Source organism: Leucopleurus acutus, assembly GCF_964270905.1.
Source record: "Leucopleurus acutus genome assembly, chromosome: 10".
In the NCBI taxonomy this organism is placed as follows: Eukaryota; Metazoa; Chordata; class Mammalia; order Artiodactyla; family Delphinidae; genus Leucopleurus; species Leucopleurus acutus.
Window position 1 is genome coordinate 65,306,367 of NC_139153.1, and position 27,279 is coordinate 65,333,645.

The following is a 27,279-nucleotide window of genomic DNA, read 5'->3' on the forward strand; positions in this document are numbered from 1 at the left end:
TTGGGGTGGAGGGCGCAGCTCCTGCACTTGAGGAGCTGCTGGAGAAGGGGTGGGCACCTACCAAGGAAGGCCCAGGGGAAGAGGTGCCCCAGAGCTGCAGGGAGTGGTGTGGGCTTGGGAGGGGCTCCTGAGTTAGACAGAGTAGGTTCAAGCAGTCCAGCCGTGCCTCCTGATGGCTGTGTGACCTTAGACAAGTCACTTCACCTCTCTGTGCCTCCGCGTGCTCACCTGTAAACAGGGATGGTGAATCCACCCTAGCCCACTGTTGTGGTGTCTGCTGACCACCAGGTGAAGTGCCTAACCCAAGACAAGCAGCCCTCGTGGGTGCTTTGACGGCCGCCTCACTGAGGCCAGGCATCTCTATTGGAGCTCACACCCAGGCTCACTCTAAGTGCTGCCCACAGGATGGCGACTCCCCCAGGTACAGATCTAAGCCAGCCCTCGTCCCTGAACCCCAGACCCACATAGTCAACCACTGACTCAACAGCTGCACTTGGACGTCTCACGGGCATCCCAAACTCAGCACCTCCAGAGGACTTCCGGATCTCCGCCCCCTATAGGCTCCGCTGCCGTCTCTACCCCGCCCCGCACCCCCCCACCCCAGTGCAGACACTCTTTCCTTCCCATCGCTCACACCAACGACTGTGGAGTCATCCTGACTCCCCCCTGCGCCTCTCATCCCACATGCACTCCATCGGAAACCCAGCCAGCGCCACCCCCTGACACAGCAGGAATCCCCCGCACCTCACCACTCCTGCTGCCAGCAGCTCCCTTCGGGATCATTCCAACCACCTCCAGCAGGGCTCCACCCAGCAGCCAGAGGGATCCTTTTAAACCTATGTCCCAACGCATCCCTCCCTGCTCAGAACCCCGCAGCGGCTCGCTTCTCACTCCCGGTAAAAGCCACCAACCTTCTCATAGCCTCTGGGTCCTACACCATGTGCTCTGTCTGCCCCTTGACCTCGTCCCCTCCACCCTCCTCCCCAGCCCCAGCCTCCTTACGGTGGGTAAACGGCTTTTACACCCCTCATGTTGTGTGATTGTTACAACACCTGTAAGGCCTGCAGAGGAAGGGTCATAGCCCCAATCTGTTGATGAAGAAACTGAAGCAGAGAGGCCAGCTGGCTTGCCCAGGATCCCACAGTTAGACACAGAGCTGGGGTCCTCGGTCCCTCTGATTCTCCCTATCTCTGGCCTCTGACTTCAGTGACTCCCAATCCTTCAAGATAAAACCCCCCAGCACCCAGGCAGCGCTGGGGCAGTGATGTGGGCAGAGTCCACGGGGCCCTTGGGGTGTATCTAGACCCTCAGGCCAGGCTGGCAGGATGGCCTGACAGAGCCAGCAAGAGGCAGCTCATCAGCAGCTCCAGCCAGTGGAGGGTGGACCCTCAGCTGATGCTGCCAGGTATCCCCACCTGGCCTTTGGGGTGGCTTGGGGCCAGGGAGAGAGGGAGCGAGTGCCCAATACATCACCCACCTCGGGGACCCATGGGGATCCTGCAAGGGCAGAGAAGAGGATGGAGAGAGGAGGAAGAAAAGAGGAGTGGACAGAAAGGAAGATGGGCTGAATAGGGAGAGAGGTAAGGGAGTGTATAGAAAAGAATGGGGAATTCCCTGGCGGTCCAGTGGTTAGGACTCCACGCTCTCACTGCCAAGGGCCCGGGGTTTGATCCCTGTTTAGGGAACTAAGATCCCACAAGACACGTGGCACAGCCAAAAACAAGAATGAAAGCGGGGGCAGCATCCCAGGCTGGCAGAGAGGAGAGGAAGGTGGGAAGGAGATGGGGAGCGGGAAAAGGTGGGGCGGGAGAGGCAAGGATGGAGAGATAGGGAAAGAGAGAGGAGAGGGAGAGAGGAGAGGCGGAGGGTAGAGAGAGGGTGGGAAGCCGCAGGAAGGAGAGAGATGAGGCAGTGGAAGGTGGTGGGGGGCGGAGAGAAACGGGAGAGGAGGCAGGAGAAGAGAAAGGGAGAGAGAGAGGAGAGAAACCCAGAACCTGGAGAGAAAACTGAGACGGAGAGAAGACAGAATGAGGCAGGAATGAAGGCACTTCCAGAGCAAGGTGAGAGGCCAACTAGCCCCAGGAGGCTGCCCCCTGCTTGCCGCCCTCACCCACCCCCAGCCCCTGCCACTCACCTTGTCAGCCGACTGCGAGGTACCAAAGAAGATGGGGATAAAGGCGAGCCAGACGATGCAGGTGGTGTACATGGTGAAGCCGATGGGCTTGGCCTCATTGAAGGTCTCAGGCACTCCGCGCGTCTTGATGGCGTACACGGTGCACGTGACCATGAGCAGCATGCTGTAGCCCAGCAGGCAGATGAGCGACAGGTCCGAGATGTCACACTTGAGCACGCCCCTGGCGAAGCGGGGGTCGAGCGTCCGCTGGTCCTGGAAGTCCACCACCGAATGGGAGGGGTCCACTACAAACCACACGCAGATGCCCAGCAGCTGCAGGGAGATGAGGCTGAAGGTTATGGCCAGCTGCGAGGCGGGGCTGATGAAGCGCGGGGCACTGACCGACCGCTTGCCCTGCTCGAAGATGCGGTAGATGCGGTTGGTCTTGGTGAGCAGGGCCGCATAGCTGATGCTCATGCCGAGCCCCAGGAAGATCCGGCGCAGAGAGCAGGTACCCAGGTCGGGCTCGGCGATCATGAGGAAGGTGGTGGCGTAGCACAGGAAGATGCCCGCCAGCAGAACGTAACTCAGCTCGCGGCCCGAGGCCTTGACGATGGGCGTGTCGTTGTAGCGCACGAAGGTGACCACCACGAAGAGCGTGGCAGCGATGCCCACCACAGCCAGGAAGAGGGGCAGCACGGCCCAGGGTGAGCCCCACTCAAGCTTGATGATGGGGATGGGCTGGCAGCCCGTGCGGTTCTCTGTGGGCCGCATGTCGTAGGGACATGTCTTGCAGGTGTAGCGGTCCACCTGGTACTGGTACCCCGTGCAGGGCTCGCAGTGCCAGCAGCAGGGCATGCCCTTCACCGTCTTCTTCCGCTCACCCGGCTGACAGGGCAGGCTGCAGATGGAGCGGGGCAGCTGCTGCCCGCTCCCTGGCCAGTGCATCCGCTCTATCTGGCAACAACAGTGCAGAGGAGAGGGGCTCAGGACATGCTGCCAAGTGCCCTGGACCGCCCCACTGGTGGCACCAATCTGAATCACTTAGTTAGTGATTTTAGTTAGATGGGTAAAATCCAGCTGCCCGGGCCCTGCCAGGATCAGCTGAATCCAACAGCTGCATTTAAATGAGCTCCCCGGGGCAGGATCCAGACCCAGCTGGCCACGGGGGATCCTGCTCGAATACAAAGCTCCCAAGGGTCGTATGGAGAAACGCCCAGAGACCGGCAGTGACAACCTAGGGTCACATGGCAGAGTGGAGAGGACCCAGCAGTCCCGACTCCCAGCCCCCTGAGGCCTTGCTATGCAAAGTGGTCCCCAGACCGGCCACATCAGCATCACCCAGGAGCTTGTTGGAAATGGAAATTTTGGGTCCACCCCAGACCCACTGACACAGAATCTGAGTTTCAACAAGACCCCGCAGGTGACTCCTGTGCACCCTCAAGAAGAAACGTGCTACGGCTCAGCCCACCGGGCCTCCTCCAGGCGGCACAGGGACTTGGGTTCAGAAGAGAACAACGAATAAAGAGTCAATCACAGGACCACTAATGTGTGCCCACAGGTTAGCGTTTCTTTGCATCTTGCTCTAAATGAGTGCTAGTCACTGTTACATGTCTCTGAAGACACAACTGCTGCAAGCTAAGAGGCGATAGGAGCTGGCACGCCCTACTGAATGTGTCACAAAGTTCTGGAAAGTAAGCGAGAGCCCCATAGAGCTCCAGGCACTGGGCAAAGGGAACCTGACTACACTTGGGAGCCGTATTCAAAGCATCAGTTCTAAATAAGTGGCTCTGGGCTCCCCTGGTGGCGCAGTGGTTGGGAGTCCACCCGCCGATGCAGGGGACACGGGTTCGTGCCCCGGTCCGGGAGGATCCCACATGCTGCGGAGCGGCTGGGCCCTTGAGCCATGGCCGCTGAGCCTGCGCGTCCGGAGCCTGTGCTCCGCAACGGGAGAGGCCACAACAGTGAGAGGCTCGCGTACCGCAAAAAAAAAAAAAAAAAAAAAAAAAAAAAAAGTGGCTCTTAGGAGAGTTCATGCTTAGAGAACAGCAGGCTGTGCTCTTTGCCTTAAGACGTCGTCCTCCTCTGTCCAGACACAGCCCTCCCCTTCCTCACCTCTCCCCCCCAAACCCCCCCAAAACTTTGAGCCCCTGAACTCCAGCGTGACTTCATCTATCCAGAGTTCTTGCCCTGCGAAGGAGCAGCAGGCAAGAAGACCCCAGGCCAAGGGAAAGGGCAGGGGCAGAAAGGGCAGCAGAAGCCCAGCCACCCTGTTCTTCTGTTTCAGCGTTGGGGGGCTCAGGGCCCTCTGAGGTCTAGGGTGGGGCATGGAAGGAAGCCCCAAGTTGGCAGCAGCAAACCTGGGGGGCAGGGCTAGTCGGCGGCTGCCTCCCCTTGGCCTCCCCTCCCTGGGTTGGGGTGGCCTCTCTCCGCCGCCTAGCCCCCCCGGGACCCCTCGCTGCCCTCCCGCCAGGTGCTTACTCTGAGGTGCAGGTGGTCAGTCCAGGAGCCGATGACCTTGTACTCGGCAGAGCCGTTGCGTAGCTGGTACTGGTAGATGTCATAGCGCCCAGGTGCGTCTCCGTTCTCATTGAAGGTCACAGGGTTCCCCGCGATGCCTGCGGGGGCCCGTGGGGGTCACACGCTCAGCTTCTTTGCTGAGCCTTCACCCAGAGTCAGGAAGGATCGTGAGCCCAGGGCAGAGACACCTCTGTATGGAACCCCTTGGAAGCATCTGAAGAGACCCCCGCGCACTCCCACCCCATGGAGCCCCAGGACCCCTTCCCCAGGGTTGGGTGGTGCCCCCACCTGAGAAATTGACGCTGCGGATGTACTTGAGCAACTGGGTGCCGTCCACAGGGTCCATGCGCGGGCAGAGCCCCACGCGGCCCGGACACAGGTCACGGTGCATGGCGTGCAGCGCGTGGCCCATGGCATACACGGCGTCGATCACAAACTGCACCTTCCCCTCCTGCTCGTACGCCGAGTCCTGCCCAATGCGCTCACGGCCTGCAACGAAATATTCAGAGTGGGGGTGCCCATGAGGCCCACCATCCTCACAGGTGTATGGTGGGAACCACAGCATACCTAGGTGTGCCTTGGGGCCCAGAGAGCCCACCTGGGCACACCTAGGTCTCCGGGCCCCTGGCCCAGTGCTCGCTCCATCACCCCAGGAGATGGTCTTGTGGAGGGCCCGGGGAATGGTCCTGAGGTCTGCTGCCCTCACTACTGTACCGCTGGACCCTGTGCCCTGAGGCCCCAGAACAGCCAGGGCAGGCTCCCTTGTCCCCATCACCCTTGGAGGGCAGTGAGCCTGCGGGTCTCCCTGCGGCCGTGGTGCTTGCCTGCCCTCCCCCAGCCTGGCTTGGACCAAACACGGGAGCAGCTGGCCCTCACACAGGCAGGAGATGTGACTGTCCATGAGGGCAGTGATGCCCTACAGCAGCTCACCCATGGGTAGCCCCAGCACAGGGTATGGGTGGGGAAACTGAGGCCCAGAGAGGGTGAGAGACCTGCCACAGGTCCCTCAAGATTCAGGACACCAGATGCCCTCAGTGACTTCCAGATGCCCCAGACACCAGAAGGCACCATCATCCCCATCCACTCCTCCCCCATGTCAGTGACATCCCCCCATTAGCCACGGTGAGTGAGCTTTGCAAAATGGGGAACCCACCCCACTCACCCCCTTCTCACTGCAAACAGCAGTGGCTCCCTAGGGCACTGTGACCTCCCATCCTCACCCCCTGGGCTCTGGCCACACCCAACCCCTCTGCTCTGGGCCCTGTGCAAACTCCTTGGCTGCCGGAGGTCTCGATGTCCTCCTGGTAAAAAGATCACCATCCTGCCTCACAGAAGTGCTGTGAGGCTTGAATGAGATGAGATAACAGAAAACACGTGGCACAGAGTAGCTGACTAAGCCACATTGTTATTATGTTTAAGTGGTCAGAATAGAGGGTTTCTAAGGTGGGCTACAGAGGTCCCGGGGCCAGAGCAGGCCAGGAAGGCTTTCTGGAGGAGGAGGAGCTCCTGGCCTGGGCCCTGGGTAATAATGATGATGAAGAATAAGGACTGCTAACTTCTTTTTTTTTTTTTTTAACTTGCTCTTGTTTACTTTTTTTTAATTTTAAATTTATTTTTGGCTGCATTGGGCTACACATGGGCTTTCTCTAGTTGTGGCAAGCAGAGGCTACTCTTCGTTGCGGTGCACAGGCTTCTCACTGTGGTGGCTTCGCTTGCTGCAGAGCACAGGCTCTAGGCACGTGGGCTTTGGTAGTTGCAGCACGTGGGCTCAGTAGTTGCAGCATGCGGGCTAGAGCGCGTGGGCTTCAATAGTTGCAGCGTGTGGGCTCAGCAGTTGTGGTGCATGGGCTGGCTCTAGGGTACATGGGCTTCAGTAGTTGTGGTACACGGGCTCAGTAGTTGTAGCTCACAGGCTTAGTAGTTGTGGCACACGGGCTTAGTTGCTCCGCAGCATGTGGGATCTTCCCACACCAGGGATCGAACACATGTCCCCTGCATTGGCAGGTGGATTCTTTTTTTTTTTTTTTTTTGCGGTACGCGGGCCTCTCACTATTGTGGCCTCTCCCGTTGCAGAGCACAGGCTCCGGACGCGCAGGCTCAGCGGTCATGGCTCACGGGCCTAGCCGCTCCGCGGCATGTGGGATCTTCCCGGACCGGGGCACGAACCCGTGTACCCTGCATCGGCAGGCGGACTCTCAACCACTGCGCCACCAGGGAAGCCCCAAGGACTGCTAACTTCTATGGAGCATCCACTCTGTGTCGGGCACTCTTCTAAGCTCTTTATGTATATATCAAGTCATTGAATACTCAGAACAGTGCTATGAGGTGAGTAATTATCCCCATTATAGAGATAGAAAAACTGAGGCACAGAAAAGCTCACTGGCATTCCAGGACCACAAAGGGCTGGATTTGACCAGGTGCTCCAGCTCCCAGCCTGTGTACCACACTACACCTGAAAGATTGTAAGAGCCTGACTGCAGGGGGACGGCAGGAAAGTAGGGGGTGGGATGGGGCAGGGGCTCTGAGGTGAGGACACAGGGGCCGGAGGATGGCAGAGGAGAGGAAGGGAGAGTGCTAGGGAACCCCAGCTTCCCCTCCCACAGCCCCTGCATACAGCATGGCCTGCAGCCTCCTCCCTCAAGGCCAGGACAATGAAATTTACCCTCATACACACACACACACACACACACACACACACACACACACACACACACACACACACACACACACACACACACACACGCCTCCCTGCTAGAGGGCCGGTGCTGCACCTTACAGAAGTAATTCCCCAGCGGCCAGCGGGGTGAATGGCTGCACCTGTGTCCCACCCCATGGGCCATGGGCCTGGGTGTCCCATGTCTGTCATGTGGGGGGTCAGGTTGAGGCCCCAGGGATCCACAGATCACCCCCTAGATTCCTCTATTTTCAGCCAATGTATGGTCACTGTGCCCTGCCGCCCAGGGCTCCCACGGAGCCGATGGCTCATCTGATATCCTTGTCTTGGCCACCAAGACTCTGTGACCAAGGTCAGAAACTGACTCCAGTACCCCAACCTCAGGGTCAGAGATCAAAGGTCCCCAGTACACAGACTGGACAGTTTAGGGGCAGATGCCCAGTTGGCTCTGGGGGCACTGCTGGGTCCAGAGAGAGCCCACAGCTTTTACGGCGTGGCCTTGGGGCTGGAGACAGGGTAGTCTTCAAGGGGGCTCACCTGGCTCTCCCAGGGGTCAGCTAAGCCCCTGGCTACCCACTACACTTCATTCACACAAGACTGTCTGGGCTGAAACCCCAGCTCTACCCTGTACTCTAGCTGTGACCTTGGACCTGCCACCTCATCTATCGGGCTTCAGTTTCCTCATCTGCAAAATGAGGATAATGATGGTACTTACCTCATAGGTCGGGATAGGGTCCCTATGAGGATAAATGGGTTTATATTCACAACGGGTCATAAAGAGGGGCCTGGTACTTGCCAGGTGCTGCAGAAGTTTGTTAAACACAAGGGTACAAAGAGTTCTAAGCCCTGCCTGCCTCGGAGCTCCTGGGACAGCAGAGCTTTGCTAACAGGCAAAGCTCTCTCTAGGCCACGGCACAAACAGAGATGGATGGACAGGAGAGGCAAGTTCTCCAGCCTCAGCAGCCTGCCCTCTTACTCAAGGCTACTGATCCCAGCTTCTGAGAGCCAGGAGAGAAGCGCAAGGGACAATCCTGTCCCCGAAGGGTGACAGAGGGGCCTGGAGCAGGGTTGCATGGAAGGCCCCAGCCCCAGACCCCACCATCACCCCCAGCCCCCAGGTCCTGCCCTCTGTATCCCGCTGCTCCATGCTCCCAAAGCTCCCATCACGCTCTCATTTCCTAAGGATGAGAGACTGAATTATTAACCAGGATGGAGGGGGAGGCTGCAGCCACTGCAGAGAAGCAGCAGCTCTATCCCAAGGCCAAGGACACACCAGGCTAAGGGACCCTGGCTGAGCTGCCCTCAGCCCCCTCCTCTCCCTATCTTCCCAGGGGTCCCTCCTCAGTGTCCAGCTGAAGCATCCATCCCTGGGCCACTCAGGTGCAGGACCACAGGCTCTCACTGGGGTCACGAAGCCACTGGCACTGGAATACAGATGACCCCACAGGAGGTCCTCACCAGGGGAGCCCACCTCTGCCTGGGGAGGCTCCCGTGGGAAGGGCTTTGGGGTCCTGTGGGCTGTGGGCTGTCAGCGGCCCTTGAACACTGCGCCTTTGGGATCTCCACCCCAGAGCTGTCATGGTGCCAGCCATGGACTTCTAGAGATTTCCCAACACACTTTCACGTCCTTGACTTTTGTCTCAAGTCTGCCCCCAATTACAAATGAGATAACAGGGCAGTGAGGTGCCCTGCAAAGGGCCTTAATTTGAAAGGGAGCAGCGGGCCTTGAGTGTGACCCCCTACACACACACACACCCCCCTCAAACTCCAAGGGCACTTCCCCTGAGCCCCACAGGAAGCAACAATGACAGAGCCTAAGTGCGCTCCCTTTGGGGGAGGGGGAAGGGATCACAAACACAAGTCAAACAAGGTCCAGACATGCTGTGCTGAACGTCGTAAGCTGTGCCCATAACCAGTGCAGCTCTCTGCACACCCTCGACCCGTCAGCAAATAACCCTGCAGCATGGCTGGTGCCTCCTCTTCCCCGAGCCTCTGGGACGTAGGCCAGACTGGTCCCCGTCACAGAGGAGGTAACTGAGATTTGCAGGGGGTCGAGTAAGGTACCCAGAGTCTTGAGGGAATCCTGGCTCCCAGCTGGTGTTCCTACCCACCTGGGGATTGGCCTGGCTGGTGAGTGGCTGGGATTTGAACCTGGATCTCTCTGGCTCCCAAAGAATTTCCACCACCCTGAACTGTCTGCCTCCTTCTTCTCCCTCCACCCAGCCCCGACCTGCCTTCCCCCTTCTCTGGGGCTCAGGCCTTGCCCCAATTGTCTGGCCAGGCCTAACCAGGAGCTAAGGATCCCTGTCTCCAGGGCTGGAGGAGGCAGATGGCCATGGAGGGAAGCGGGGGGTCAGAGGATCCCCTTTCATGGGTGGTTGGGACCCCCAGGCCCAGACAGGGGAACCACAGTTCTGGCAGGAAACAAGACACACATTTCCGAGAGCTCCTAGAGGAGATAAATTCCAGACACACGGCAACAATGACAGCAGCAACAGTTTGAAGATGTCCTAATTGTGTCCCAAGGCACAGTGAGCCGGAGATGTGTTTGGCTTAGCCACGGATGACAGCCAGCCCCGGAACCATCCGGGAGAGGACTTTCTCCATCAAACCCCCCCTCCCCCGCCCCGCAGCTGTGGTTACTACGGTGACTGCAGCCTTTGTCTGCAGGTTGTAAATTGTAATTGAAATGAGTTTTCAAGGTTGAAATAATCAGAGTTCCTCCCTGTCTCCCTGCTCACCTCTCCACAACTACTCACCCCACCCAGCCGCAATCCTCCTGAGTTCTAGGCTCGTGTGTACACGCACACGCACTGCCTCACATAAAGGTATACAAAACCAGCCACATATACACCCCCGTATTTTCACATCTACACATATAAAGTAGCAACACACAGACCTGCATGCATTTATATACATCCCTATACATGCATCTATGTTCAAACATGTAGAAACATAAGTGTCCATATAAACACATACTCTATATATTGGGTTGACCAAAAGTTCGTTTGGGCTTTTTTAAGATTTTTTTTTTTTTTTTTTTGATGTGGACCATTTTTAAAGTCTTTATTGAATTTGTTACAATATTGCTTCTGTTTTTATGTTTTGGCTTTTTGGCGCGAGGCATGTGGGGTCTTAGCTCCCCGACCAGGGATCGAACCTACACCTCCTGCACTGGAAGGCGAAGTCTTAACCACTGGCCCGTCAGGGAAGTCCCTCGTTTGGGTTTTTGTAACGTCTTACGAAAACCCGAACAAACTTTTTAGCCAACCCAATACACAGGTACACAAGTAGCATGACAGTCCTACAAGCAAGTGGTCATTCAGATTCACTGTCGCTGAGAAGCCCCACGAGCAGGTCCTGACAAGGATATGAGTGCAAGTGTTTCATCTGGGAGGTGACGGCTGGAAGCACAAACTGGGGGTGAGGAAGTGAGGCAGAGACGGGAAGGGATGGGAAGACACTAACGCCAGGTGTGGGGCTCAACCCCGTGGGGGGCTCTAGAAAACTGTGTGGCCTATGCCTCAGGGCTGCCCCATCTGAGGGGATAAATAGCCCCACTCCCACCAGTCTCAGGCTGCAGACTGCTCCCGGGGACATTCACTCCATTGGCAAAGCAGGGCTGGGGAGCGCCGAGGGGACCTGGGGCAACACACCCACAGGTTCAAGTCCACACATGTAATCGGCGTAGGTGTGTGGACATACCACACACATCTACACACATATAAACTTGCACCTACGTACAAATGCACAAACATACACACCGGTTTTCATCCCTTGTGCAAACTTCCAGGGAGCAGGATAAGAGGGTCCTAGGATGCCCCACCCCCAGGGAGAGCTGTAGTGTGTGGTTCTGCCCTGGACCAGCCCTATGACCCTGGTCAAGTAAAATTTACGTCCCCCAGATGTAAATCCAGGGTAATAACACTTACCTTGAGGGGCCACTGAGAGGATTCAAGGAGGTGCAGACGTAAAACATGCAGCATCATGCCTTATACGTAGTGCTCTCTAAGCCTCCGTTTTCCTCTCCTCCCTAACACTTCCCCGCGGAAAACTCCCCACCCCTGGAGGCCTCCACCCCAGCCCTGGGCCGCCCCTCCATCCTGTCTGCAGCCCGGCACGTGCTGGGTCTTCCCAGACCCCCAAAAGATGAGCGTGGGGTGCCCACCCCACGGACAGGGGCCCAGGTCAGCGCCCACTGACACTCAGATGGGGGAGGAAGCTGCCACCTGGGTTCCTGGCCAGTCCCCCTCTTTCCTGACTCTGCCTGTGGTTGAGCCATTCTCCTCGTCACCTCCCTGGAACACGCAGGTCTTTCTGAGGGTCCCCGAGTCCTGCTCCGGAGGCCAGGCTCCACCACCCCGGCATCCCCAGAAGTCACAGAGCAGGCTCCCCCTCCTTTCCGGGTAGGGCACCTCTAAACAACTCAGCCTGGTGCCCCCACCCCTAGATCTGTTCCGCCAAACTCCGCCACAGCTCTCTGCCAACTCCCGTCCTGGGGAACCCTGAGCCAGCCCCAGTGTCTTGAGGGGTTAGGGGTGGGGGCCCGTAACGGTCACCCCCTCGGGGGCGGGGAGGGGAAGAGTCTTGCCCAGCAGCGGGGGCGGGGGGGGGGTGCCTCCTGACTCTCCTCCAGGTGCTCTCTTTCTGGCTCTCAGTGGTGGTACAGCCCAGGGCTCCCCGAACTTGAGCCAGCCTCAGGCCCCTTTTGAAGGAAAACAATTGTGTCCCAGGATGATCCTAGGATGAATGTGGGCCCAGGATGAAAATACTGACATCAGAGGCTGAAGCCCTGGCAGTGACAGCTACTTCCAACTGCAAATTATCACAGGAGCAGAGAAGTTGTCTTTGCTATCTGTAAAGACCGCTTTCAGAAGGCCGTCAAATGAAAATGCCAAGTTCAAGAATCGTCATGGAGCTCCTAGGTCGCTGAGAGTCTGACCTCAAGAACGTATCCCCAGATGTCCACAGACCCTAGTTCAAGAAACAGGACGTGGACGTCCGGCCAGATGGGAGCAGCTTGACACCCCACCCCCCATTCAGCCTCTCACTGGCCTGCCGAGTTGCTTAGCATCTCTGAGCTTCGATCCCCTTGTCTGTAATGAGGTCGGCTCCCGGGACCATTAGAGAAGAGTGATACCTGCAGCAGAAGCCACACTCGGCACCTGCACAGGCCAGCTCCCAGGGAAGGCCGTTCTCTACTCCTCACTGGTTCTGCCCAGCCCAGGGGCCTGGGCTTAGCTCTCCCAGACAGGGTCAGACTGGGGCCAGGGGTGAAGGGGAGGCAGCTCGCGGGGCCGAAGTCACAGCCAACCCCCCACGTGGATGCCCCTTCTCCCCCATCACCCAGCCATGCTCCTTTTCCTTCCAGGAGCATCTAGTTTTTCCTCTACTGGATCTTTGCTGTCAACATAGAAATACGTTTTAATTTCTTCCATTTAAACAGAAACCCTTTCTTGACCCCACTTTTCCCCCAGCTAGCATCCCTCTCTCCCTGTTTACAACAAAACTTCTCAGAAGGGTTGTCCTTACTCATTGTCATCAATTTCTCTCCTCCATTTTTCTCCTGACCAACCCCAGTCTGGGTTTTGCACCCACCTCTCCCAGGAATCTCTGCGTGGCTAAGCCTGACCCTCCACCCACCCCCCCATCTCAGTGCACCACCAAGAACCTCAGAGTCATCCTTGATTTTCTGCCATCTTTCTCTCACCTCAAATCCTTTAGCAAACTCTGAGGCCACACTGCAAAACTGATAAAGAATCAGACTCCTTCTCACCACCTCCATGGCCACCACCTGCTCCAAGTTCCCATCACCTCCCACTTTGACTACAGCCCTGGCCCCTAACTGACCTCCAGCTCTGCCCTCACCCCCATCTCTGCTCCAGGAGGCAGCCAGAGTGAGCCCATTATAACATAAATCTGATCACGTTAATCCTTTCTCAAACCCTGCCATGGCCTTGTCTCATTTGGCATTAAAAAACTAAATCCTTACAAATTGCCGACAAGGCCCACAGACCCGAGCCACCCCGCCCCACCTCTCGGACCCCATCTCCTACCTGTTGATCTCTCTGCTCCAACCACATGGGTCTCCTCACTGCTCCCCAGACCTGCCAGGCCTGAGCCTACCTCAGGGCCTTTGCACATGCTGTGCCCTCTGCCCGGCATGCTCTTTCCCAGTCACCTTCCCAGTGAGGACTTCTGACCTCCTGATTTAAAGGTGCAACATCCCTAGTCTCCCAGAACTCTCCAGAAGGCCTCCTGGATCTGTCCTCTCTGGTCTCATGATTAAGCTCTCTGGAGGCCCTCACCTCTGACTACTGGGACCACACCATCATGTACAACCTTGTCTCCAAGGCCATATCATCTCCCACCTGCAGGGGGAGCCCCCCAGGGCAGGTCTGTCCCCTTCACAGAGCCCAGCACAGGGCTGGGGACACAGTCAGCCTCTGAGTGAACGCCAGCTGAACAAGTAAGAAACAGCACTGCGGGGAAGGGCTCAGGACCCCTGTGGCCACCAGGTGGCTGACGGCTTGGGCAAATGTGAGTTCCTCTAATGAGTGGCACAACCTGGCGCATACTAGGTAATCCCAAATGTGGGTCTTCCTTCCTTTCCCCAGGTTCCTTTAGAAATGTGGAGGTGAAAAGAGCCACAAAGCCAGGCTGGAATAGCCAGAGGGCCCTGGGGCTGGGACATCAGCTGGCCTGAGGCAGGACATCCCTGGAGCCAGATGGCCAGAGTTCAAATCCCAGCTCTGCCATTTACTACCTGTATGACCTTGGGAAAGTCTTTAACTTCTCTGTGCCTCGGTTTTTTCATCTGTAAAATGGGTTGCTGTGAAAAGCAAATGCAAAACACTAAAACAGAGCTTGACATGTAATAAATGGTATATAAATATCAGCTGTTATTATTGTTATTGCTGCTGGCACAGGCTGGGTGACCAGCATCTCCCCACACATCCCCAGCTGCCATGCGGCCACCCTTCCTCTCAGTACTCCCGGCCTCTGGGAGCAGCAGGCAGTAAATTTCTCCTATCTCCTCATAAACCAGGCCTTCCTCCACTCAGCCATCACCTGGCTGGCAGTCCTGTCAAAAAGATGGATGCCACATCTACCTCGTTTTCAGCTTTAATTCCCAAGCCCTGCTCTGCGGGCTCCTGGGGAGGGGGCCAGGAGAGAAGGTGGGAGGTGGGCACTGCCCTCCCGCAGGCCTTGACAGCTGCAGAGACGCCCTGCTCCGTGACCCCTATCTCTCTCAGGTGTGGGGCAGCCCGCGGGCCACCTTCTAGTGCTTCCGGCAGATCCCCTCCACTCCTTCTCTGGGAAACCATGAGAAAGGCAGCTCTGCTAGGGACAGGGCTCTGGGGAATGGAAGTGGGTAGTATGATCCCCATTTTACAGTGAGAAAACTGAGGCCTCAAGAAGTGACCTGCCCCAGGTCGCACGGCTAGGAAGTGGCAGCACTAGGACTCACACCCAGTTCAGGGGGACTCGCACAGTTGTGTATTTGAGAAAGAATGGGTGCCCACGACCACTTGCTGCTTTGAGACACACCAGCCCAGTCTCCAACTGCCAGTATCTGCCACTCTTCTGAGACTCTCTGGCCACAGAAGCCCTCTTTGCCAGCCATTTGGCATGTGGAGGCACTGAGGAATTAACACCCTCTAAGAACAGCCAGCAATGATTGACGGGAGTTGGTGTACACACACCCCAGCTCCCTCACACCTCCAGCGGGATGACTGCCAGGCGTGCTCCTTTCCGTCTCCAGAGCCCCCGGGGGAGTAAAGTTCCAGCTGCTCACAGTGGTAACCTGCTTGGTATCACACCCTTTATGTCTGCCTTCCCTCCCCTGCCAATGTTTCCTGGGATTCTCTCCCAAAGAAACGACTGGCTCTCAATTCCTTGTCTTGAGGAGAATTCAACTTTTTTTTCATGCAGGCCGCGCTGCACGGCTTGTGGGATCCTAGCTCCCCAACCAGGGATCGAACCCGAGCTCTTGGCAGTGAAAGTGCGGAGTCCTAACCACCAGACCACCAGGGAATTCCTGAGGGGAACTCAACTTAACACAGCCTTGAAGGATGGATCGGATCTTCCCAAGTGTAAGACCCCAGCATGAGAAGGTCCTTCCCACCCTCTGAGAAGGTCATCAGGCCCGTCTGTTGCCCTGAGAAGGGAAGGCATGGACTTGGCAGAGCAAAGGGCAGGGGAACACAGGAGTGGCACTCGCTCATGCTGAGATCGTGGGCAGGGCCTGAGGGACTGAGACAGGCAGAGGCTGGCTATTGAAACTGTTAGCAATGAGGGGACCAGAGTGGGCCCACCCGGTGTGGATGGGCAGGCAGCCTGGAAGAAGTGAGCGTGGAGCTTGGCTCGGGAGACAGAGTGAGGCAGGTGGAGAATACAGGGCTAGCTGAGGGCAAGCGAGAAGGTGGCTGGGGGCGTGGGAGGAAAGGAAGTGGGAGAGGCAGGTGGGGCACCAGCTGGAGAGCCAGGCTGCCTGGGTATGAAGCCAGCTCTGCCAGTTCTCTAGCACTGCGATGTTCACCAACCACCTCAACGTCCCCTTCTGTAAAATGGAGGCAACGCTTGTGACAGCCTACACCACCCACCCTCAGGATGCTGTCCTCCCCGTCGGGGATCCTACAACGGACAGAATCCTTACAGCAGACTTGAGCTGTTAAATTACCCAGTTGCAAGTAAATCCCACCTCTCCCCCTCCCTCTCTATCAACAACAACCACCTTTTTTTTTTTTTTTTTTGCGGTACACGGGCCTCTCACTGCTGCGGCCTCTCCCGTTGCGGAGCACAGGCTCTGGACGCGCAGGCCCAGCGGCCACAGCCCACAGGCGCAGCCGCTCCGCGGCATGTGGGTTCCTCCCAGACCGGGGCACGAACCCGTGTCCCCTGCATCGGCAGGCGGACTCTCAACCACTGCGCCACCAGGGAAGCCCCAACAACAACCACCATTCTATCAGCACTGATCATACACATCCTTTTTCAGCCAGCTTCTTCATACTCTTCAAACACATCACCAATCCTTCCAACAGCCCACTGAGATGGGTGGTGACTTCCCTGCCCTCTCTGAGACTCAGAGAGGTTAAATAACATGTCCACGGTCACACAGCAGGGAGGAGGCAGAGTCGGACCCAGACCCTGACCCGTTGACAGGTGCCCGGTCCAGAGCCCGTACTCCATGGGTGACACCCCAGCCCTCCTGGCCTAAGGGACAAGCTCAGCTCAAACCTGGGTGGGGCCATGAGAAGCCAGAGCTGCCTCCCCCTCACCCAGGGTGGGTCTGAGGTCCCACAAACATTCCCAGCAGCTCCCCCACCCCTCACCTCACCCAGAGATGGACGGGCTCACTGTGCCTGACGTGGGGCCGCCCAAGGACACTTACCAGCCTCTGCTGGGGCTTCAGATGCAGCGAGAAACATCCAGGTCAGCTGGAATACGCTGTCCTTCCACCCCTCCCTGTGACACACACCCCAAGCTCATTCCAGGCTCTGGTGCTTTGCTCACGCCTTCCCCACTGCCTGGGGCGCACGCCGTCGCCCCTTCCGTCACCCACCTCTCCTTCTGAGGCGGTGGTTTCCATACTTGGCTGCACATTAAACCACAGGGGCACCTTTTAAATATCCTGATGGGGCTTCCCTGGTGGCGCAGTGGTTGAGAGTCCACCTGCCGATGCAGGGGACACGGGTTCGTGCCCTGGTCTGGGAGGATCCCACATGCCGCGGAGCGGCTGGGCCCGCCCGTCCGGAGCCTGTGCTCCGCAATGGGAGAGGCCACAACAGTGAGAGGCCCACGTGCCACAAAAAAAAAAAAAAAAATCCTGATGCCCAGGTGGTACCCAGGGCCAATTACATCAGAATGTCTGGGGCTGGGAGCCAGGGATCGGTCGGCATTTGAAAAGATCCCCAGGTGATTCGATGTGAGGTTCCCAGCCCTAGATACACATAAAACCCACTGGGAGAGCTTGAAAAACAACCCACCCCTGAGGTTCTGCTTAGTGGGTCTTGGGGGGGGGGGCCCTAGTAGAGCTCTAAAAGTTCCAGGTGATTCTGATGCACAGCCAGGCTTGAGCACCACCCTCTTACAGTTCACCAAGTGCCTCCAATCAGCTTTCTCACCTGCATCCCCAGACACCCTCTGGGCTGGCCCACCACCAATCCCATTTCTCAGATGAGAAAGCTAAGGTCCTGACAGGGTACAGCTGGCCTCAGGTTCCCAGTGAGAGTCTACACTCTCCTGAATCCTGATCAAGCCCTCCTTCCCCACCTGCTCTGACAGCCCACACACCTCCCTGAGGGCACCTAGAGAGGGCCCGCCCCCCTCCCCCCACCAGTTCACCAGCAGCCGGGGAGTCCTGAAGAGGACTGGGAGTCTGGAAAGAGCTTACAGGGACTGACCAAGGCCTTCTCCCTGCCTGCGCCTCCCAGACCAAGAGGAGACTCCAGGAAGCCCCTCTCCCTTGGTGAGCCAGACACAGGGGCCGAGATGCCCCCTTATCCATGTTGCCCCCACTTTCAGTCCCACCCATCCCCATCTCCAAGCCAGGTCTCGTGACCTATAATAAGGGTGAAGATACAATCTTCTATCCCCACTTGGGCACTTTTGAGAATAAAAGGGGATGCTCTCAATAATTATGCCAGGAAGAGAGAAGTAAACAGGATGCTCCTACCCATGAGGGCCCAGCCTCCCATGCCCAGGCATGTTGGTACTTCTTACACCTTTGTTGTGATTACTGCCTCATAAGGACCTTTGCTGTGCAGCCTTGGGCAAGTTGCTTGACCTCTCTGACTCTCCACAGCCTCCATAATAAGGGGGTCATAAGAGCCCCTAGAGTTGTTTTGAGGGTGAAATGAGATGATGTTGTTAAAATATCTGGAACATAGTAAATGCACAGTAAAGAGTGGTGTGTATGGTTATTAGCTCACCCAAGAACGTCACCCCTATGTAAGACACACGTGTACATATATACCTTCTCTCTTAGGCACTCATGTACATACACAGTCACATACAGTCACACACACAAGGGTGTACACACACTGCTGCCTACACCCACAGGAGTTTGCCTCCGTCCCCAGGGGACACCCACAGTCTTAAGTAGCCACGATTGCCCAGGCCACCAGAGGTCAGCATGCTCCTCACCGGCCCACCCACCTCACCAATGCTCCCTCCTCCCCTGGCCCTAGTGGACCCACCCCCCCACCCCCAACTGCCAGTGATTCCATGCAGCATGTCCCTGCGGCTGACCCAGCGGCCCTTGCTCATCTGACCCTCTGCCCAAGCTGCACCCATCAGTCCAGGAGACTATAGGAGGGAGTTCATCATCCTTGCATGGCCACCACTCACGGTTGAGGGGTACACAGAGCCCTCCCAATGTCCCTGACGCCAGGTCCTGCTGCAGAGCTACCCAGACAAAGAGAGCACAAGGACCCACGTCCAACTGTATCAAAGGTGAACGCGCCAAGACGGCTACCACAGGGGTCTGAGGGCCTAGAACTCAGACCTGGGCCCATATCCTGCTCCACCACCTTTCATCTGTGGGAACTCAGGTCCCTTTACTTACCTGCTCTGAGCCTCTGTTTTCCATTCTGTAAAACAGACCCATCGTCCCATCCTCCCGTGGCTCATTCCCTGTCCTTTTCAGGACTCTGCTGAAGCGTTACCTTGCAGGGAGGCCATCCTCTTTCTTATCTATTTTGTTTCTACTGCACTTTTTTCCTTCTGACATAGTCTATAGTTTACTTACATATCTCGTTTATTGTCTGTCTCCCCATTAAAATAAAAACTCCAAGAGCTTTTTGGCTCTTTCATTCACTGGATATAGATCCATGGTGCTTAGAAAAGGGCCAGGGAGTGGGAGTCAAACTGGTGTCTGTTGAGTGGCTGTGGGAACCTGGAGGGGTTAGAGATGGTTTCTGTAAAGTGCTCAGACCGGTGAGCGTTAGGATTCACAGGGCAGCTGGGGCCAGTCAGGTCTGTGGGCTTGCCATAGGGGCGTCCAGATGAAGCCCAAGGTGAGCAGCCAGACGGCACCTCTGCCCAGACCCAGGAGCCCCTTCCCCTACTCAGCAGTGTCCTACGGCTGATGGTCTGAGAGATCACCGAGGTTTCAGCTACCCTAAGCCCACCCACCGACAAGGCCCTGGTGTCAGACCTTGAGTCAGTCCTGGCCCCGCCCCTTCTGCCCCCCCACCTTAGGGCTCCGCCCCTTCTGGCCCCCAACTCCACCCCCAGGCAGCACCGCTTGGGCCCCTGGACACTGCTACCCCTGCGGCAGTGTCCCGCAGCCACCGCTCACCCCACTTGACACTCTCAGCCTTCTCCCCCATAGCCCCACCCCCTCAGGGCCCACCCTGGCCCTGCCCCCTGAGGCTCAGTCCCACGCCCCCCCACCACGCGCGTGCTCACTGGTGCACTTCTTGACATGGCTGCCTTTCTTGAGCGCGTGGCGGCTCAACTTGCAATGGAAGTTGTCCTCCCAGAACTCAGCAAACCAGATGTTGCGCCGGTTGTTGTCCAGCGTGCGGCTGGAGAAGTAGCGGTCGAAGCCTGACAGGGAACCAGGATGTCAGGACCTCATGCCTCCCTTCCCCACCCGCCCCCTCCCCTTCCCGCTTCCCGCAGCTTTCATGTGGCCCAGGCAGAGGGAGGCGGAAGGGAAGAAGAGCACATCCTCTGATCCAGGGCCCAGCCGGAAAAAACAAAATGTGGACCATTTCATTTTCTTCACAATGAAAAGAGCTGTATTAAATTCCAGGGAGAGCCTGTGTAATCTTACAACTGCTTCCTTTATGGACGAAGTACAGGATGAGGGTGTTTCTGCTGCTTCTTAACCACCAAAGTGGTAATATGGGGCCTCTTTGAGAAGGAGTCACTTGGGGGCCCAGAGATTAGAGCAGAGAGGCTGGTGGGGGGCAGGTACTCAATCCTGGGAGTACCTGAGCATTCTAGTTCTGAAGAGGAGACCGGACCAGAGAGTGTAGGGAATGACCCAGGTCACACAGATAAGATGGGGGGCTGGATCTTCCTCCTTCAAGTCCAGAACTTCCCCATCACTGACAGGCAGCCTCCTTCTCCAAATGCTCCTAAGGGCTTACCCACTCTGCTCTAAGCCTAGAAAACCCCATCCCAGGGTAGGCAGGCTGATGAGTGAATATCACCTTCTCTCTCTTACCAGTGCCCCCTCTCTATATATTATGATCATTCCGTGTCATGGGCACAGCTGTCTGACTGTCAGAGCTGTCAGGGAGGTGCTGGCACTGGTGGGGGACTGGCCTTAGAGCAGAGTTTCTCAACCTTGACCCACTGACACTAGGCCCGATCATTCTTTGCTGGGGTGGGGGGCTGGAGCGGCAGGGGGCTGTCCTGTACATTTCAGGATATTGAACAACATCCCCGGCCTCTACCCACTAGATGCCGGAAGCATCACTCCCTAATCGTGACAACCGAAAATGTCTCCAAACGTTGCCAAACGGCCCTTGGGGATCAAAATCACCCCCAGGTGAGAACCACTGCTCTAAAGGCTCCTCTAATGTCCCAGAGAAAAAAGGGGGACTTCCCTGGTGGCGCAGTGGTTGAGAGTCCGCCTGCCGATACAGGGGACACGGGTTCATGTCCCGGTCCGGGAAGATCCCACATGCCGTGGAGCGGCTGGGCCCGTGAGCCATGGCCGCTGAGCCTGCGCGTCCGGAGCCTGTGCTCCGCAACGGGAGAGGCCACAACAGTGAGGGGCCCGCGTACCACAAAAAAAAAAAAAAAAAGAAAGAAAAAAGGGATGTCTCTGGCAAGTCCAGGGTTCAGATCCCAGTTCTGCCACTTAATAGCAAGTATGTGTCACCTACTGCCACTACATGTCACTAAATCTCTCTGATCCTTAAATGTATTCACCCACTAAATGTGGATAAAATTTCTTTTGAGGTTGCAGGGAAGACTGAATGAGATGTCCGTAAGGGGCCTGGTGTCTGCAGGTATCAAGAGCCACAGTGATTGTTATTTCGTGTTTATTATGGCTTGAGGCTGAGAGGGGAGGTGTGGAAACTTCTGCGGCCTCTGCTCCCTCTGCCTCAGGGTGAGCAGAGGACACGGCGGTGTGACCCACATCCCTCCCCTGCTCCGGCCTTGGTCTCTTGGAAAGTTTGGTGGAAGCAGATGTCTGCAGGCCTTTCCACCTCCATCAATGCTGGATTCTATTGACCAGAGCAAGAGCAGGGGAGAAGGCCCTGGGAGCCTGCCTCCCCCATGGGGAGGACAGTGAGGTCCCTGCCAAACTGAGCCATTAATAGGAACTTCACGCCTCACGCACAGCAAGGTTCTGGCCAGAGCAATCTGTTCCTGCCCAGGGTGACTGGGTTCTGCCCCAAGAGGAAGGGATGCCGGGCAGGGCAGGCGCAACGCCTGCCCCCACACCCAGGGCCCGCCAGACCCAGGCGGGCTCTGCAGGGAGGCCCCTGCCCCCTGGCATGGCACGCTCTTCTTGTAGCTTGCTGGCAGTGCCCGGCCCGTTCTGGCAGAGGATGCGCTCCAGGCAGGGCAGGGATCTCACCTCTTCTATCCCAGATGGGAGAAGGGATGAGAGTAGATAGGGATGAAGGAGAGTCCTTGATAAATGAGCCTCCTATACTTGCCACCATCTCCCACACCCACAAATATCTGAGACGGGAGGAAGAAAGGTCCTGAATCTGGATTTGAATCCTGCTGGGTTAAGTGTGGCCAGAAAGGCTTCCTATCCCAGAACCCGAGCACAAAGAAGCTGTGAGCCAAGGAAGAGGAAAGACAGGATGGAGGGAGACGAGCGGGAGAGGAAGGGCATGGGGCGCCGATCGGGGTGACACTGACAGCAGTGGTGGATGGTGCCGGCTGAGGGCGGCGGGCGTGCCGTCCGGGCTGCCGGGCCTACCTCGCACGGACATCCTCTTGGGGAGGATGGTGACGGCACCCTCGGCCACCTCCTCCAGGTGCAGCACAGGGGCGATCTTGGAGCCCCAGCTGTCCGAGCCCATCCAGAAGAAGTGGCCGGTCTGGTTGGCCTTCCGGGCCGCCTCCAGCACACGCCTGTGGGAACACGCACCAGCCCAGCCCAACCCAGCCGTGTCTGCCCGCGCGGCTGCCGCCACCCTGGCCACACCTGCCCTTGGCTGACCCCCTTCCCCGAGGACCACACCTGTCCCCCTCCCAGCCTGTGCCTGGGTCCCCCATCCTGAGCCACATGAGCCCAGGGCCCATAGCCGCCCCAGCTTCCGTGTCAGACCCGCAGGCTCACAGTTCCCTGCTGCCCTGGCCCACGCCTGCCTGTAGGCCCACGGCTTCCCCTCTCACCAATACGGCAGCCCTAGCCCCTGTCTGTTTCCCAGACCCACTCCTGTCCCCTGGGGCTACCTCAGTCCCTGCAAAGACCACAGCTGTTTCCCTCAGTTTGGACCTGTCTGACTCAGGTCCCCAGAACCACATCTGCCCAGGCTCTGTCCTCTCAGGTACACGCCACGCTGGTCCTAAGCCCAGACCCACGTCCCTTGGCCCTTACATTTATATCCACTGTCTCTCTCACACACACCCCCCACTACACCCTTCCCCCTCTGCATGCCACTTCCTTCTGTGCCAAAAGTCCAGGTGCTTCAAAGAGCTGCTCCCCCCACCCTCCTGGATGGATGAAAGGGTGAGGGCAGCCAGGGCCTCACCCCTCCGCAGGCCCACAGTGGCAGTGGTCCTAGTCAAGTCAGGGGCCCTGGAGCCCAGCACAGGGCCCAGCCCACAGGAGGCTTTCAGTCAGTGCTTAACGGATGCTTGAACTAAGTGGCCCCTCAGAGACATCTAGGAGGAGAAAAATAGGAGGGACTGGGCAGAATTCTCGCAACGCACCTCCTTCCACGGGGAGAGACTGGAGCAAGCAACTTGCTCGAGATCACACCGCGAGAGGCCAGGATACTAGAAACTGTCCAGGCCCTTCCCATGGGCAAGCCAGGACAGACTCCGGGGCTTGGGGTGGCTGCTGCGCCTGTGCAGGAGGTGGCCAGCTGGGGCAGGACCGCCTGGGGCTGCCAGGGAGAGACATGTTTCCCAGCCCCGGGGCCCACACCTGCCCTCCTCCATCGCCTCCTGATGGACATTTCCAGACCCCCAAAGCTACCGCAGCCCAGGCAGGCGAGGGTGAGGCTGTTAATACCTATTAATACGCGCCTGCATCCGGCCGGCCAGACACGACCAGAGCTGCCAAGACTCCATCTCTGTAAGGTCACCTGGGTTTATTTTTACTTCTGTTTGCTTCTGAAATGCCTGTGGATTTCCAGAAATGCGCCCCCCTCCATCACACCCCCCACCCCCCGCAGCTGCTCAGGGAGTCAGTCTCAGGTCTTTCCCTCTCTCTCCCAGGGGCCTCTTCTCTGGGACACGTGGCACCTTCATCCTCCCCTCCCCGCGTGTGGGTCCATCAGAGCCGCAAGGGAGGCCTGGAGTGGGGTGCGTCCCGGGGCGTAGTGGGACCCAAGTTAGTGCTGGGCTCTGGGGTGGGAGTGGGGGCGCGGGGGCAGCGACTGGTGACTGCAGGGAGGGAAAGAGCTCAGAAGGAGCCCCTCCTGCCCCCGTTGCCAGCGGACCTGTGGCAATAGGAATTTAGGGGACCTGAAAGCTTTGAGGGGGTCAGGAGCAGCCTCTGTCTTCAGCTTGGAGGTGCCAGATGGATCCTGAGGACTCCCACGCCCTGGTCCTTCGAGGCCTGAGAAACACCTATTAGAGCTGGTCCTTGTGGCTTTTGAGGCCTAATGACCTTCCCGAACCCCCCCCCCCACCCCTCCAGGGACCCGACAATGTCTCCTGGGGGGATATCGGTTTTGCTGAAACTCAGGAGTCCAGGATGGGGTCTTCACAAGTGGGAAAGAGTGCTGGAAAGAATGCGACCCAGAGAAGATGCTGGTTAGCAATGGGGAGGGGGATGCACGGGGGGCGGACCGGGCAGGCTGGGCTAGGCAGGTGGGCAGGTCGACCGGAGGGCACAGCGGGCTCTGACAGCTCAGGCCAACTATCTGAGGGAGGAGGCCTGGGGAGAACCACATCTCCTCTGCCAGTCAGACTCTGAGCAGGGGCTGTGTCTCCCGCTGAGACTAGGGAATCAAGGAGGCCGGCCCCTCTTGGCCCTAACATACAGTCTCGGAGGGGTAGTAGGGAGAGAAAAGGCGGGAAGAAGGGAAGTGGGTTAGGAGGGGTGCTCAGGGGTCATCTTCTAAGGGCACCTGAGTTTCTGACCTGCGACTCAGGACCCAGGGACAGATGTGCAGAGAGGTGGGGGGGTCCAGGGTTTCTGCACTGCATGGTTCTGGCACCCGGAGTCCACCTGCCCCCAACCTGCAGATGTGGAGACTGAGGACCAGGGAGGGGACAATACTGCTCACAGTGAGTGTGCGCCCAAATCAGGACTAAAACCTCAGCCCAGGCCTCCTCCCACTACTCTGAGCTCACCGAAGGAAGGAGGGAGGGGCTGAGAGGTGGCCAACCTTGCCAGCCTCTGCTCTAAGCCCCTTATGCACGTTCCTGCGTTCAATACTCAAGTAACACCATCAAGCAAGCATAATTAGCTTCTCTTTTTTTTTTTTTAAAGCAGAATAGAAGCCCTGAGAGGTTGAGAAACTTGCCTGAGGTCACACAGCTAGTAGGAAGGAGAGCAGGCGAGGAACCTAGGTGCTCTGACCCCAAGCCCACGGCCTTAGCCCCTCTGTAAAAGTACCTGCTTACCATCCCCAGCTGGTAGAATGGGTGCAGGAAACAGCGAGGGGAAGGGGAGCCCATTAGCAGTAGCCTGTGCCCCAGCCAGAAGGGTCTCCCCACCACCCACTCACTGGCCCACCCCATCTCTCTGGACCCCAGCGTGGGTCAGGCTTGCCTAGGAAGGTCTCCAGCAGGGATCCCCAGCTCCCAAGCCCCGCCCCAAGCCCCACCTGCCCTCACCTGATATCATCCTCATTGGCAAAGATGATGACTGCCCTGGCGTTTGAGGTCTCCAGGAGGCGCCGGATGATCTTGTCGAACTCCCCAGGCTTGGGTTCCCGAGGTATCTTGACCGACTGGGCAATGCACACACCCCCTGCAAGAAGGGCACCAGTCAGCCTGGGGCGGACAGAGTGTCTCCCCCAACCCACACTCCTGGGGGCTGCTCACGGCCCTGTAGCCTGACTCTTAGCTCCCAGGTCCCCATCTCTGGGCACGGGCTGTGCAGTCAGAATAGCCACAGTGGGAATTTCGGCTCCACAACTCACAATCTTGGTGACTCTGGACATGTCACTTACGTTCTCTGTGCCTCAGTTTTCATAAATAAAATAGGTTGTTAGCAAGAGGCAATGCAGCACTGTGCTTAAAGCTAGACTGCCTGGGTTCAAATCTCAGCTCTGCTACTTACCGCTGTGTGATCTCGGGCTGGTTACTGAACCTCTCTGTGCCTCAAATACATCATCTATAAAGTGAAGATAATGATACTACGTATTTCATAGAGTTGTTATAAAGCTAAGTGTGTTCATGCATATAAATACAATAATATCTGGCACATAGTAAGTGCTCAGTAAACATTGGTTCTTTTCAATGTAACCACCTCATAAGGTTTTTTGGAGGAGTAAATCTGAGAACGAGAGCAAATTGCCCACCCTGGGCCATTAGTGCCTCTGGCACCCACATCCACACACACCAACCAGGGCTCTTGTCCCCGGGCCCCATGCTCATCAACAGGCCCCTTGGTAAGAGCAGTGTGCATGGCTGCTGACTCGTGCCCACACATCCTGGGCAGCAATGCTGCAAACCCAGCTACAGTCCTCATCCAGGTCTTCCCAGGTTCCCTTCCAGGAACCCACAGGCCACTCAGTGTGTAAGTCTCTCCAGCTCCCACCCTGGCCTGGCAGGGTGCCTTGATACTCGAGGCCCTGCCCATCTATTTGTGATCAGATTCCTAGCAGGGAGCTCAGGAGAGCCCCGGAAGGTCATTCTAACCGGAGTGCTTGGGGTGGAAGGACTGGAAGAGCTCTGATTGGGGTCAGAAGGTCTTTAGGGGCCCTCCTGTCACTCCTTCTTCTCTGGGCCACCACCTACCTGGCTGGGTCCTGGGGAAGGGGACCCAGGGCCTACCTGCCTCTCAAGCTCATGTCTCTGCGAGAAGCCCAGCCCCCAAGTCTGCAGGAGCCAGGATGCAGTCAACACACACCCCGGAATTCACAGCCAGGCCATGTGGCTTACAGAACCCCTGGGAGCACTTTCCACTTCACCCAGCCAGTCCCCAGCCTCAGACGTGTCTCTCCAGTGCTGGCGGGGGGACAGGTATCATGTGTGTATTTCAATCTCCCCTCATCTCCTGCTACAAAAGCACTGTGGACCACTGTTTCTATCAACTGCATTTGACAGGTGAGGAGACCGAGGCTCAGAAAAGAGAAGTGGTTTACCCAAAGCCACACAATTCCCTGCCCTACTGAGGTACAGCATGGGGGGCCTCCAGGGAGTAAGACCCCCCCAGGACCCCAGGTGGCAGAGTCAGGGCTCAGCTGATGGAAAAGCATGAGGGATTCCTCTTGATGAAAGCAGATTCTTTATCTGAGACCATTACCTTCCTCTGGGTCCCACTCAGGGGTCTCAGCCCAGCTCCACCTCACACAGGAGCCCTTTAGGGCCCAGCCAAACTATCCACCTTGGCTGGGCACCTGGCTGTCACCCCTGGGCACCCCCGAGCCTTTGAATGGCTTCTCAGTCCAGGCCGGGGTCACCTGAGCCTTCTGCGCAGACTCCACGCACCTCTGCATGGAGGACTGGCTGCAAGGGGCTCCCAGCACAGGGAGAGGTAACACACCCACCTGCCCCCCGGGGAAAGGTGCCAGCACCCAGCTCCACCCAAGGAGGGCCCTCTACTCCTGAGCGTAGGTGGCAACCAGGGAAGGCTGCCCAAGGGCGGTGACCCTGAGCTGAGTCTTAGCAGGAGGAGGCGCAAGCAGCCGGGCATTCTGGG

General features: G+C 57.5%; 1 protein-coding gene across 5 annotated transcripts in view; it reads right to left on the reverse strand.

Moving 5' to 3' along the window:
- Nucleotides 1-27,279, reverse strand: part of GRM4 (glutamate metabotropic receptor 4) — a gene marked incomplete at both ends in the record, with an annotated part of 119,753 nt that overhangs the window by 11,177 nt on the left and 81,297 nt on the right. For 2 of the 5 annotated variants that reach the window (XM_082847607.1, XM_082847610.1), the window contains 6 exons: nucleotides 2,135-3,070; nucleotides 4,595-4,731; nucleotides 4,922-5,122; nucleotides 19,722-19,862; nucleotides 22,210-22,364; nucleotides 25,248-25,383. In XM_082847607.1, the coding sequence (XP_082703733.1) occupies nucleotides 2,135-3,070; nucleotides 4,595-4,731; nucleotides 4,922-5,122; nucleotides 19,722-19,862; nucleotides 22,210-22,364; nucleotides 25,248-25,383 (1,706 nt within the window). Of the gene's footprint in view, nucleotides 1-2,134; nucleotides 3,071-4,594; nucleotides 4,732-4,873; nucleotides 5,123-19,721; nucleotides 19,863-22,209; nucleotides 22,365-25,247; nucleotides 25,384-27,279 lie in introns of all 5 variants that reach the window. The other 3 variants (XM_082847611.1, XM_082847609.1, XM_082847608.1) reach the window with 2 other exon arrangements.